The 14231-nt window shown below is 41.7% G+C and overlaps 1 protein-coding gene across 1 annotated transcript in view; it reads left to right on the top strand.

Annotated features, from left to right (window-relative positions):
• Positions 1–14231, top strand: part of ptprfa (protein tyrosine phosphatase receptor type Fa) — a 270063-nt gene that overhangs the window by 241930 nt on the left and 13902 nt on the right. Inside the window, exons 22-25 of the mRNA XM_085373280.1 lie at positions 6429–6552; positions 6645–6820; positions 10623–10742; positions 13134–13288. Of these exons, the coding sequence (XP_085229406.1) occupies positions 6429–6552; positions 6645–6820; positions 10623–10742; positions 13134–13288 (575 nt within the window). The remainder of the gene's footprint in view (positions 1–6428; positions 6553–6644; positions 6821–10622; positions 10743–13133; positions 13289–14231) is intronic.

Below are 14231 nucleotides of genomic sequence, written 5' to 3'. Positions count from 1 at the left end.
AGGGATTATGGCTTGTTGATGTCCTACAAAGGAAGGTAATTTGCATTTAAAGTGGTGAATTTCCAAGCGGATAAACCAGGACAGATGGGTGCACTGTTTATGCACAGCAGAAGGAAGGGGGCATATAAATTATGAAACAGCAACTGAATCAACTTTTCCACCTTTCCCATTTTTTCTTACCTCTGTGATGCAATGGAGGGAACTTTCTGCAGACAAGTTGTCCTGTTTGCAAAACAAGACGGTTCAGTTCAGATACGAACATTTTGGTTTGAATGATCTGTTAAATGTGATTGTTCAGATGGAGAAAAGGAAATGCACAAAACTGGGTTTAGATGTCTTTGAAAATGAAATTTGATTTCTGATCACAAAAGTGTAAACTGTTAAAAAACAATATCATTGTTATTGTTATGACAGCAAACTGCTATCTACATACTTTCTAGGGTATGTGACAGCTGTATCGCTTCAAGCATCCGAGAGAGACTTTTTTAGACATGTTCTTGTTTAGAAGATCATTAAAATGTCAGGTGGTCTTATCCATAAACCATACTGTGGATGAAACATGGATGCAGAGCACATTTATTAACTTTCTCCAAGACTTAGAATAAGAAATGCAATTATTCATTCAAATTCCATTTTTAAAAAATAAGTAATGAAGACAACAAGTTTAGTGTTTGTATCCACTCGTGATGACATCCTGAGTGTGTGATGTGTAAGATGCTTCTCAGGCATGTGCACTAAAGAGTTCATTAAACTTTGATCAGGACAGAAGTGACAGAAGCATAAGGTCTCACACACACACACTCACACACACTCTCACACACACACACACTCACACACACTCTCACACACTCACACACACACACACTGTCCCCTGTCCTGTTGCAAAGGAGGCCCCCGTCATTAGTCCACAGTGAGAGCAGCAAGGCTTGAAATGAAAAGCTGATAATGGCTGTGTTTAAAATGAGACCTGCCAGAGGATCCCACAGCTTGTTACGTCTGATAAATGGGCCAGTCTGTTTGGGGACTACTGGAGACCACTTCATATAACGCATATGGCCCTGAAACAGTGATTCCCTTCATTAATGATTACATCTGCTATTTTGGCTGTATCAAATGGTTTGCACAAGTAAAACTTATTTTGGGCTGATGCTCAGGACTCCTTACAGGATTTCTAATATGATCATTTCTAACTCAACCTCAACATTTTTATTCGTGGACTCTTCTAGAGTAGTATGAGTCACAGTCGTTGTTAGTTTGTTCACTGCCCAAAACAAGACAGCCCCCCTCCCTCTGAACGAAATGTCTTCTGATTGGTTGTCCCTTAAAAAAAAGAAGTTTTGAAAGGATTACAGGCGGGGCTTCTGTGCTGACAGCTAGAACTGTGTGCCTGGGGTGAATAGACTGCACCCACCCTGATGGGTGCAGTCTATTCATCCAGACAATTTGGGATTCATCCTCAAGGACAATATGCAGACTGAAAAATCCAGGGACTAATAGATGACACGGGAATATCTTTTATAACATCGTGCAGATCAAAGAGTAGAAAACTCATTTCAGTCTGAACCCTGAGCTTCTGGCTTAAAGGCATTAATTATTTTCACATAGATTGACCTCATTATTTGAAACTGGAACCAGTAGAACAGCATGTGACTGAAAGGGAAAGGCAGCCTAACACAGCTCTGTTGAAAGATCTGTTTCATATCTGCTGCCCTCAGCACTGCCATGAAAACTGCCCACGCTGCTGCTCCAGGCCTTTTCCACCTCACAAACACCAGGCGAAACGAATTTCATTTGAGTCCCTTTAAATGTCTCAGTAAAGCATGGCAGTGAACCTGTGTGTACCACAGCCGGGCCTCCCATAGGTGCAACACAGTCAGCATTAAAGCACGTCTGTGTTTTTCTGCTGTGTCAATTATTAAAATGAATTTTTAGGATGGGCAGCTGCTCAGAGTGCATTAGAACTATCTCGGGTCACTTGCACAGAAAACATAACACAGGAGGAGATGTTTTATGCCACTGTCAGTAAATCATCTGGGAACTAATCGTATATTAAAAACTGATGTGTCTGTTGATGATCTTATCTAAAATATTTTTGCTGAACTTCCAGTCAATCACAAGTACTGATGCCTGTACTGCAGTGTGACTGTCACTGCTTCTTTTTTATTTCATTTTCTGGCTTCTGCTGCCTGCACAGCAGGCGGGGTGGTGACAGTGGGGGGGTTTGAAACTTTGTTCAAAGATGAACCAAAAGAAACAAACCAAAACCAACACCAGCTGCCTACTGAGCAGGAATGTGTAACCTCTGCAATGCTGTGTGTGTGCACTCAAGATAATCTACACTTAACTACAGCTGAGGTGTTATTAATGAAGCTGTGTTTACATCAGGGCTGCCACGATTAGTCGACTAGTCACGATTACGTCGACTATCAAAATCGTCCACGACTGATTTAATAGTCGACGCGTCGTTTGAAGCTTTGTAAGATCACAAAAGACGCAGGAATAAGTAGCAGGATTTAAGAGTGTAATAATGGACTGAAACAGAAGATGGCAGCATTGCATGTACAAGGATACCAGCTGCCGTTAAACTCCGAAGAGGAAGCTGTGTCCCAGAATTCATAGCGCAGCCCAGCTTAGTTTCCAACAATGGCGGCAGCTAGTTAGTTTTAATATTACTCTTATTATTCTTTCTGGGTCACAAAATAAACGTTTCACATATTTTCAGGCGAGAATGTAGCTGTGCAAACCTCAAATATCTGCTCAGTTTATCAGGACACCACATATTTTCAAAAGCGCTCCGACGTTTTCGGAGACGTCTGTTACCCACTAGCTCGATAGCTAGCCGGGGGCTAGGTCACTAGCGCGGTGAGAACACCGGACTCCCAGCAAATCGTTTTCAAACCCACCGCCGTCTTTCGCTTCTCAGGTTAAACATGATATATGAGTCACTTAGATAACTTAAAAATGTTATTGTTTGGCTTTTTTTAGTATTTTATTTGTTCCTGAGTAAATCGGTTTGGCTGAGATTAAAGTTATAGTTTTTACACAGCTGAATAAACGTCAAGCAGACAGCTGATTATCAGAAGTGTGAGATGCTCCAGAATTTACTCCGGTGTCCTGTTATATTTTAGATAGCAAGGAGTTTATTAAACTTCACCGAAACAATCTGCAAATTTCATTAAAATGTAATAAACTATCATCTTGTCTTTATTTTTAGTTAGCACAGACCTTAAACACTTAAAGCTGTAAGCTAATGATAGTTATATAAGAGCAGATGCTGCTGGTGCAATAAGCTGTAGTTTTACATTCAATGGATGATGATCTGATTAGTCGACTAATCGCAAAAATAATCGGTGACTAGTCGACTATCAAAATAATAGTTTGTGGCAGCGCTAGTTTACATATGACATCAGTGTATTCAAGCTTTTTTTTAATTTAGTAAAACAGGTTATGGGTTTAGTTTAAAAAAAGCTAAAGTTGAAACACAGAGTAGTAAAAACATCTGATATTACCTCTAATCTGAAAACTAAGAAAAAGAAAACTATGTTGAATGTCTGCAGGAATAAGATATGTTCCTTATACCAGCTGTATAATAAAAACATTACATACAGCAGTGACTAGTCAATCAAAATGTAGCCACGAACTGAAGCTTATCCAGCTGTACCGTCTCTTTTCCTCTAAATGAGACCCTAAATTAGAAAATGAACGTCATGTTATATTTAATAAGACGTGAAACTAGTTAGTGAGATTATAAATGTGTCCGGCAAGTGTTTCCTGAGGTGATGTATCAAATGAGCAGTGGGGTATTTTCACATACAGTAAGGTTTATACTTTAGCCTGCTAGCGTTGCCTCAGACGCTGAGCATTTAGTTGGTCTTTGCTGATGGTCAGCATGGCTGTGTGTTTGTACAATGCACCAACTATGCACACGACCCAGGCAGCATAATTTAGGTGGACTTTAAGAAACTGTAACAGGAATGACTACTAGCGAGTCTCCAGATGTCCGTATCTGTAACAAAGTATAAAGTCTTAAAACATAGTTTTGCAGCTTATTTTTTCAACTTTTTGTGGCCATTGCAATGAATGCAAGTTTAAAACAGTACCAAAAACACAGGCGACATCAACACTCTAACCAAATGCATGCCTGCAGGAGGAGCGTAAAACTCCCGTAGTAATCTTGGCTGTTTTGTCCATATCTCCCATAATGTCTTTGGTCAGTCTAATCACTTTAGATTTGGAATTTGGTTTTGTAAGTGTTACTTGTGGCTAATGTTTGATGGTTTATGTTGCCAATACCAGTTTTCCTGTACATAGATAGTGTTTAAACCTCTACCGAGGTTAGATTGTTTGAAATGTACTCATTCGTAATCATGAATTTATGTGACTTTAACTCTGACTGAATGACATTCATAGTAGTTTCTTTTTCCATTCAGCTGTAAGCCGCACAAAACATCGCTGAGGGCTGCAATTAGCAAACAAGGCGTACTTGGAAAACCCTGGTTGTAGAAGATGTGAACAAAGAACACATTTATGTATGTTTGAACAACAGTGTGAAATAAAATAGATGTAATGTGTGCCTGTGCCGTTTGGGGGGATTTAGTGTATTAAAGGTAAATCAGTTATAAATTGCAGTCCACTAAATCTGCACACACTGAGTGTGAGCTAACCCTGTCACATGCATGTGCTTCACAGAGGCCTGTTCCTCTCTCTGTGTTTACCTGCTTTGTTTTTTTTGTTTGTAGAAGCGCAGATAGTGATTACGCTGTCATCGCAGTAACTGATCTACATGTAGGCGGAGCACATTAGCAGTAATGTGAGTGGTTTGTCAGTGCAGTGTACTGGAAGCCTTACCTAACAGGCTGTTAAATAAGATGTGCTTTCAACCTGTTTCCCCATTGTCATTATTATCAGTTGTAGAGCGCAGCGCTGAGCAGCTATGCAGCCAGTCAGAAAGAGAAAAAGCAGCAGGATATTAGAGCCCTCGCCACCGATTCATTTTTCCCGTGCATCGGTATCTGTGTGTTTATTTACAAGTGTGTGTGTGAGATTTCTTTTTTTCCAGGTGATGGGAGATAAGCAGTTGGCGCATAAAAGATCAATCAAGAATAACAGTATGCAGAATGCCATTTCAGTTAAACCTGTGCCTGTGCTCACAGCCAGCAATCGATAGAGACTGTTAACAGGCAGTAAACCTGCCTGGTTCATATCAGCTCACGAGTGCAGCAGAGGTAAAGGAGGCAGAACGGCTCGCACGCTAATTGAAAGACTGGCAGGTTCCTCAAGTCCGCCTGTCAAAGTCACTGAACCCCAACTAATAGCCAAACCGGGTGATTAGGCAGCAACTTAAAAACAAATAAAGCTGACACTGGTTTCTTCATCAGGTCAAAATGAACTTTGTTCATTTGATTTGTGTTTCCTCCCACATTAAACTGAGGTTCTTTCCTTTGTTGGGCGACTGCATAAACAAAAAGCCGCTCAGTGGAGTCGTTAAAAACAGTGACTTTCTGCAGAGCTTCTTTAAAACAGCACATGTGGCGTGACCTTGCTCTCTAGTGCCCTTCTTATGTGTTGCTGGAAGTATTTGTGCCTTTTTCTTGCACCTGGTTTGACTCAATAAACATCACTTAGTAATCCAATAATTTCCTTTTGACATGATATTTTCTGTTGGCCCAACCATGCATTCAACTACTGTTTCAAATCTATACGTAAATTGTCCAATGAAATTGTTCCGACAAGATGATGTAGCTAAAGGTTGATATCAGGGTAGCAAACATAATGTAGTTACTCACTGACTTCATCCTGCTCAGCTTTGAAATGTCACCTGAAGCAGTGACTCTGCACTACATATTTCAGCAAATTCAATTATGCAGCTTAAGTAGTTGATGAGTCATTCCTGAGCCTCTGATCATTATACTTTTGCATAATTTAGGCTTCAGCAGTAACTTGTTTTGCTGTTCTCCTGTGAGTCTCTGCGTCTCTACCTCTGCTCACAGGTGCTTTTCAGCCGGCTCATATAATACAGCGACCCCCATCTCACTAGAGTTTGACTGCTTTCCTGCCTCTGCCTTACTGTTGGTACCGAGAAATAAAATCGAACACAGGTCCTTATCTCTTCACTTTAAATATGATGCAAGTGGTCCCCATCGTTCAGTCTCATATGAGGAAAAAGACATGTCTAAGGCCATTGTCCTAAACCTCACCTCAGTGCTTTCCTTGATTCACCACACACCGAACCAGTAGGTGGGTGGGTGGGTGGATGGATGAGATTTTAGGAGTGGAATGTGGATTCAGGGGCTTAAAGATCAACCAGGTGATGGAGCTGAAGGAGGGATGATGAATTTATGTCACATATATCGGCCTGCACTCTTCTCTCAAAGAAGAGTAAAGATGCTCTCTCACCCACCTCTCACTCCCAACGCTTGTGTGTCCAGTCTATTGATCCAGGACAGCAGTTCACCTGGGAGCACTCCAACCTGGAGGTCAACAAGCCAAAGAACCGTTATGCAAATGTTATTGCTTACGACCACTCCAGGGTCATCCTCACACCCGTGGACGGTGAGAAACAAGCAGTAGTCGACCTCCATTTTCTGATCTGCTGCCATTTGTTTTTGTTTGCTCATTATGTCCAACTGTGCTTCTTGCTTAAGGAGTTCCAGGTAGTGACTATATAAATGCCAACTACATTGACGGGTACAGGAAACAGAACGCTTACATCGCTACCCAGGGTCCGCTGCCAGAGACGCTAAGTGACTTCTGGAGGATGGTATGGGAGCAGAGGACGTGCACCATCGTTATGATGACTCACCTGGAGGAGAAGTCACGGGTGAGCTCCATTCATTTCAGACAGTTTTTTATGGCCTGAACCTAAACATAAAGCTTTTTCTGGCACTTCCTTCAGGGCTATTTTTTGGGGGTTAAAGAAGTTATATACTCTGGGAGAATCTCCTGCGTGGGGCATCTGAAACCAGAACAACCTGAACAACCTCAAAACCAAGCGACCTAGACAAAACCAGATGAATAGAAGCACAAAAAGTGGGAAAGATGTCAAATTTCAAATCTGGAGTGGTGGATAAGAGACAGACAGTGGCTGAGGTTCAGCAGGCTAGACAGCGAGTAAGGAGAGAGGCTGGTGTTAATGGAAATAAAACGTTGTTTTCTGTCTGTTTTACAGCAGTTCCAATCAAAAACACATAATAAACACTAAACACACCTCTGTCTAACATGCAGGGACGCTCTGCTTGTAGCATCCTGTGCACTTTGGCTGTGTATGTTTGCAGACTTGCAGCTCTAATGCAGACAGAGAACAATAAACAATAACAGAACACTAGCAGCCTAGACCCACTGCAGCACAACTAAGAGAGCATGCAGAGTCATGTGATCCAGTCCTAACTATAAACTTTATCTAAAAAGAAAAGTTTTAAGCCTGATCTTAAATGTAGAGAGGCTGTCTCCCAAATCCAGACTGGGAGCATGTATAATGTAAGTGGACCTGGTCCCAGCACATAACCCTGTGATTCCATGTATAATATATATGTGGTTCGGTACATAATTACAAAAATAAAGTATATGAAGGAGACTCTCAAAAGAAGATCATTTGTAACCTTCATTCATGCTGTTTCTGTGCTGAGATGAATTCTGAATCGGACTCAAACATTTGTCTGCAGCTGATCAGTTCGGTGTTTGTCAGCTACGTTTTCAAAAACGTTTGAAATAAAAGGAAGGTTATAAATTGGTCTGTGGTTAGCTTACACAGCTGAGTCAAGTAAAGGCTTTTATAAAGTAACGGTTTAATTAGCAGCACCTTAAAAGCCCGTGGACTGTAGCCCATTAAGCAATAGATTCATCATATTTAAAATTTAAAAACAATAATTAATGGGGAAGCTTCTTTGAGCGGTCTTCTAGGAATGGGGTCTGAAAGCCACATTGATGGTTTAGAGGAAGAAATCTTTAACGTTATAATATAAGTAAATATCAGGAGTTATTACAGTTGCTGTACTTGACAGCTGTAAATGTTTTTTCACTAATAGCTGCAGTTTTATTTATGAAGAACTTCATGAAGTTTTTGCCAGTTAAAGTTAAAGGAATATGTCCAGTTGAATTTAGAAAACTACAAACTGCACAAAGTTGCCTGACACGTAAGTGACTGTGTGTGAACCAAGGGTGTCAGACTGCTTTAGTCCTCTGGCATCCATCTATTCACTTTCCTAATTATCAAGCTTAGGCTCACATGGACCATATCTCCTGGAGGCTATCCTGGCTGTTCAGGTGAAATACACTCTGGGCAAGCTGATAGTCCCCATCACATGACTAATGCAGAAAGACAGACAAGCATAGACTCTTGCATGTGACCTATTAAGAATCACCAATGAGCCTGACACCATATCTGTGGACTGTGTGAGGAAGCGGGCAGAGCAAATCTGCACAGCAGCACCTTCAGGAACTTTCTTCCTGTGAGGCAGGAGTGCTTATCAGTGCAATGTTCTGCTACTACAAAAAAGTCTTCAACCATCAAGTTTATGTGTACCATACAAACTTCTGACACGAAGCGACCCCCAAAAAGAGCATCAGTTGCAAAAAAACTAAAAATCCCTGGTCAGTTATTTGTGTTGCTCCTTTTCGAGCTCCATCACTTTGAGATTTGGCTTGAAGAAACATATTGTGCTATAGCTGTATGCCTCTTTTCAGTTCAAGGACGTTTCACATCCACAGCTCCGTATCTCTGCTGGTATGTGGATACAACGTGACACACATTGGGCCTCACTTTAAACTCAGTAACGAAGCACTCGGTCTTCCTCCTCTCCTTCAGCATTGATGTTCATTTTTACTTCCATTGCCTGTTAACTATCGTGCTAGCGTGCAGGTGCAGTGGAGGTGAACCTGTCTTTTATGTAGAGCAAAATGTCTTACAAATAAAGTGGTTTTTGGGTTTGATGAAAATTTCAAAGAGGCATTATTGATTTTGACACAATATGTTGTAGTCATACAAAAACGCATCATCCCAGCTGATGGAGGGAGAGAGGTGGTGGCTTGCTGCAACCCATAATTTGAGAATATCAGAGCACAGTTGATATATTTTCTAATATTTTGCTCCATTGCTGTCTGGATGAAATTCATTGATTCTCTCACAATGGAAAATACATTACAAACAGGAGAATATAAGACAGGAGGCTGGAAGAGGATTGTCGATCCTCTGATTTACTGCTCTGAACGTAGCTCACTCGCAGTACTGATGAGCTTGGCTCAGCAGCAGCACGCCGCCTGTGGAATCACATGGCAGGTAGCAGGGTAGAAACGGCGTTCATGTGAGTAATGATGTGAAACCCTCATTCTCACTGTTAATAACTCCACAACCACAGGGCAGAGCTGAGTGCCACAGCACTGTGCCATTACTATTTGTGACAGTGGCCATCAGCCCTCTGCCAGAGCCAATAACAGCCTCTGTGGTTCAACCAGAGGCGCAGCAAATATTAGATGCTCTCTAACCTGAGAGCAGAGGTGACAACCTGTCTGTCCACACTTCCTGCTAATGTGCATGGCCCACATTATCAAATGAACACATCCTGCCATTATTTACAGACTATACAATCAGAGGCTGCCATTAGACACACCAACAAGTTTCTCTTATTAGTTATTACATGCAGCTTCCTTGGCAATAATCATTTGGGGGCCATGTGAAGTAAATCATCCTGCAAGCTTGGGGTTGTGAGGGTCTAAGATTATGATTATGGTCTAATCTTGTGTAATGTAATCACTGAGTCCTTTTCCAAATCCATTTTCATATAGGAATGAATATATCAGGAGAATCAGGTGAGAGCATTGTTGAGTTCTCCATCCTTACATGTAGCATGCATAAGGACTTATTTTACTACTTTCTGTAGAAGCTGTTTCCACACAGGCATCACAGCCCTGAGCTTTTTCGTGATTATCTGATGGAGGAACATTAGAGAATCTAAATATCCATCACACCGGGCTGTTTCCTGATGTGTAGGAAAAAACAAATCTGGCTTTCACCCGACCCAACTCTCCCGATATTGCTGGTAGTTCATGTGATAAAAAAGGTATCCCAATGGCATGTATGTCTGGGCCTAATCTAGACTACTTATGGTACTTTTAGCTTTGATATAGCCCTGGTAAATGTGCTGTGCCCCAAATACCACAAGTTCCACCGTCTACAGTGGAACGTAGTTGAGGAAGCCAAACTTACCCTGAGTCAATACCATTCGTTTAGACCAACGGTGGCCAAAAACACTGCAAATAAGGGCCACATTTCAGGTGTCCAGGTCACAGGCCAGCAATCTCAGAAGAGATGCCCAGACCTCCCTCTCCCCAGCCCCCTCTTTCAGCTCTTCCAGAGGGATACCAAGGTATTACCTGAGACCAGACACCTTTAGAAAGGTGCTTGTTTCAGTCATGTGCATATATGATCCTGTTCTTTCAGTCACTGTCTACAGCTTGAGGCCAAAGGTAAGGTCATCTCCAGCTCTCTCTTTTCACCAGCTGAGTCCAGCACAGCAGTCACATCACTGCAGATACTGCACCAACCAATCTCTCTATCAACACCTACTCCACTTCCAACACCACTGGTTGTAGAGCTAAATAGTCCTTTACGTTGTCTCTGTTTGTAGGTGAAATGTGACCAGTATTGGCCCAGTCGAGGCACGGAGACGTACGGGATGATTCAAGTGACCATGTTGGACACGCTGGAGCTGGCTACGTACAGTGTGAGAACGTTTGCCCTCTATAAGGTAAGACCACCATGTTGCTGTTGATTCATTTAGTTACACAGATCACCAGGAGCAACTCAGGGTTCAGTATCTGGTACAAGGATACTTTGACTTGCAGATCAGGGATCAAACCTCTGACTTTCCAATTAGTAGACGACCAGTTCTGTCTACTGAGCCCACAGCTGCACAAGCGACCTCCCATCCAAACACTAACCAGGACCAACCCAGCTTAGCTTCCAAGCTCAGACAAGACTGGGTGTGCTCAGGGTGGTATGGCTGGAAGCCAGCGTCACATCTTAGTCCACTGGACTGTTTGAAAATTGCTTAAAAGTTAGAATCTTCTGTTGTTGAGATTAAGCTTCGTTAGCATACGGCTTAACTGTAACCTATCTCTAAATTTATGCTATGCAGTTTGGCAACCGCCTGGTGGAGGTTAAATCACATCAGTCACTATTTTTCACTAACAGTAGACCCAGACATATAAAAAATACGTAGAAAAATTAAACACCAATACTAATAAACTAAGTATCTGTATTTTCACCCTGTATATTCAGTTTACTTTCAGCAAACAAAGGAGAGTCATTTTTTATCCGCTTGTTAAGTTTCGCTTCATCAGTCGTTTCCAGATCCTTCATTGTTCAAAAGCAAATAAAAACTGAAGCATAACAAAGAACGAAAACAAGTCCAAATTCTTTCAATTTCAGTAAAATGATCTGAGACTGCTTCATACATCCGAGGAAAAATGGAAACAGGATCATAATTTAATCACTTAACAAACAGATTGCTGAACTCTCGCAATTGCAAATCACAAAATGTCTTTAGCTCATGGACCTAATTCTGCTCACCAGTGTGCAAGTATTATAAACTAGTGTTTCCCACAGAACCTTTTTTCTCTGATAATCCAAAAGCCACATACTTTTTTATAAGGAACTGACAAAGGAGTCATTGGGATGCTAAAGACATGCTACCTTCTGGGTTGGCCTACAAAAAAGGTCATCCCTGCAGCACTCCGTGCTGATTAAGGCTTCCGCAGCTTTAAAAGGATAGAAAATATTCTTTCTTGTCTAGAAAGTACTTAAGAGTCTAAGCCAGGGGTGTCCAAACCTTTTTCACTGAGGGCCACATACATAAAAATATAGGAGGGGCGGGGCCACTTACTAGAAATTAGGTATATAACCTTAACTTTACTGTATTACTCTGTGTGTTAACAAGAAAAATGCAGATAAGAAAGTGGTGCAAAAGCAGGGTAGTGACAGAATTGATGCGCATCATTGATATTTGAAGCATGTGTATCTGCACATGCATGCTTATTAACACACGGGTACTGTGGAATATATTTTTAAAGCGCTCGTGCTCTCGTCCACTCCCTGCAAAAAAATTAGCAGCTGTGCGGCGTCTGAGCATCGGTGCTCTCATCGCTTGCGATGGAGTAAAAATCAAAAGCACAGCTTTATCAGAAAGTTGCAGTTTAATGTTGGCTGACGAGTCTTCAGTGAGTCGCACGACTGGATTTCTGGACACGCTGACGTTGTTGAAGTTCTGCACTTTTTCGGACACATTATTTCGGTGACTTTAACGAGGCCGTGTTTGATGAGGTCTCCATCTGAAAAAGGCTCGCCATGTCTCGCGATGAGTTGGGCGACCTCATAGCTCGCTATTGGAGCCTTTTCCTGGACAATTTGAGCACGAAATAAATACTGCTGCTGACCCTGCAGGAGAGTTACTTTCTGCTCTGGCTCAGCACCAGTGTCGGATGCACAGGCCTGATGTTTGGTTTCATAATGACGTCGTACATTATCCTCTTTCATAACTACCACAGTCTCAGTGCAGATCAAACAGACACGGTTCCCCTTGAGTTCTTTGAAGAAATCTTCACTCTCCCATCGTGTCTGAAATTTTCTGCACTCACTTTCTACTTTTCGCTTCTTTGGTTCTGCCCTGTTTAGTAACTTGGGGGTAAATTTCTTCTGTGATGTCCTTTTTGGTGGAGCAACTGCCTTGATCAACAGTAGCTCCCCCTGGTGTTAAAACTAAGAAGTGCAATACACTCAAGTGCGGCTATTCTATTTATGAAATTACTTGCGGGCCAATTAAAAATGGACCGCGAGCTTGGACACCCCTGGTCTAAGCAGATTGTGGCCTTGGTGCCTGAATTGGGGAAAAAAAATGTGTTGTGCCTGATATTATGTTTGTCACTGATAAAGCTATGAAAACGTCATCATACACCAAGGACACTTTGTGTGCTTCTGAGTGCAGCTCAGAGTGCATTTGTGATGCACAAATAATAAGAAGTTCTTGCATTAATCATTCAGATAATCGAATTTATGCCAGTGAATCTTTTAGCCTCATAATCACATTAGTGTGTTGGGGTCTGTTTTTATGAGTGACAAACTTGAGTAAATGTGTCAACAGAATGGCTCCAGTGAAAAAAGAGAAGTTCGACAGTTCCAGTTTCTGGCTTGGCCGGACCATGGAGTCCCTGAGTATCCGACCCCAACACTGGCCTTTCTACGCAGAATCAAGTCCTGCAATCCTCAAGATGCCGGACCCATGGTGGTTCACTGCAGGTAGACCTTATCTTACATTAACACAAATACTGCAGCATGCTCAAAAACTATTGTTTCAGATCATGTGACATTGCTGGAAACCATCTTCGTGTATGCAACTCTCAAACCAGTAACCAGCCCCCTTTAAGGGACATGCACGCTCTTGCATCTTGCAAGGTTTTCACAGCTACTCTGTGTGATATTGATTTAATATACTTATTTGCTTTGCCTGTTTTCTGTCTCCATCTGTTGATCTGTATTGTTTAGTAATTCATTCATTTATTTATTCAAGTCTTGTGTGAGAACGTTGTAGCTGAAGTCTGATATTATCCTAAATTTCTAATATTTTTTAACTTTGTCTCAGGCTAACATTGATCTTGTTACAAAACCAGCTGAACCTTTTTCTCAGCTACGGCGCAATCATTTTAGAACGAAGATAAAAGTGAGTTTTAAACACTGTTGGTACGTCCGTGCCTGACATTTGCATTTGTGCAATTTATTTCTCTATGAACACAAATGCAAATACACCAAAGTGCTAGAGGTGAATCAGGCAGACAGAGATGCAGCCTGGAGGAAGCTCTCACAGAAGCCTTTTCACCCCAATTTCCAGTGTAAACATTAATCTGCCTTTAGACATGCTTGGACAATAAGTCGCAACCTAGTTTGTTCAAAGCATACTAACACAGCTAACCCATCAAAGAAAATGTGTTGTGCCGAAAGAAAACAGAAATCCTTCAAAGTGTTTTCGTACGCTGCACACAGCACACTCATGTTTACCAACCCAGCTGATCTGGGGAGCTTTAAACCAGACTTATCAAAGGAACAACAGGGGCAAGGATCTGAAAAGCCAGTCCAGTTTTCTGTAGGCAGCGTGCTCCCTCCCTGCTGTCTGAAGGACCTTCACACCACTTCTTCTGTGAAGAAGTGGGATCAGTGATTTCAAAGTGTAGCACTGAAATACTTC

The sequence above is a fragment of the Diplotaxodon limnothrissa genome, linkage group LG15, assembly GCF_057381915.1.
Source record: "Diplotaxodon limnothrissa isolate DT_005_m linkage group LG15, D_limnothrissa_male_GT1.1, whole genome shotgun sequence".
Classification (NCBI taxonomy): domain Eukaryota; kingdom Metazoa; phylum Chordata; class Actinopteri; order Cichliformes; family Cichlidae; genus Diplotaxodon; species Diplotaxodon limnothrissa.
This window is presented reverse-complemented; position numbering and strand designations above follow the sequence as displayed.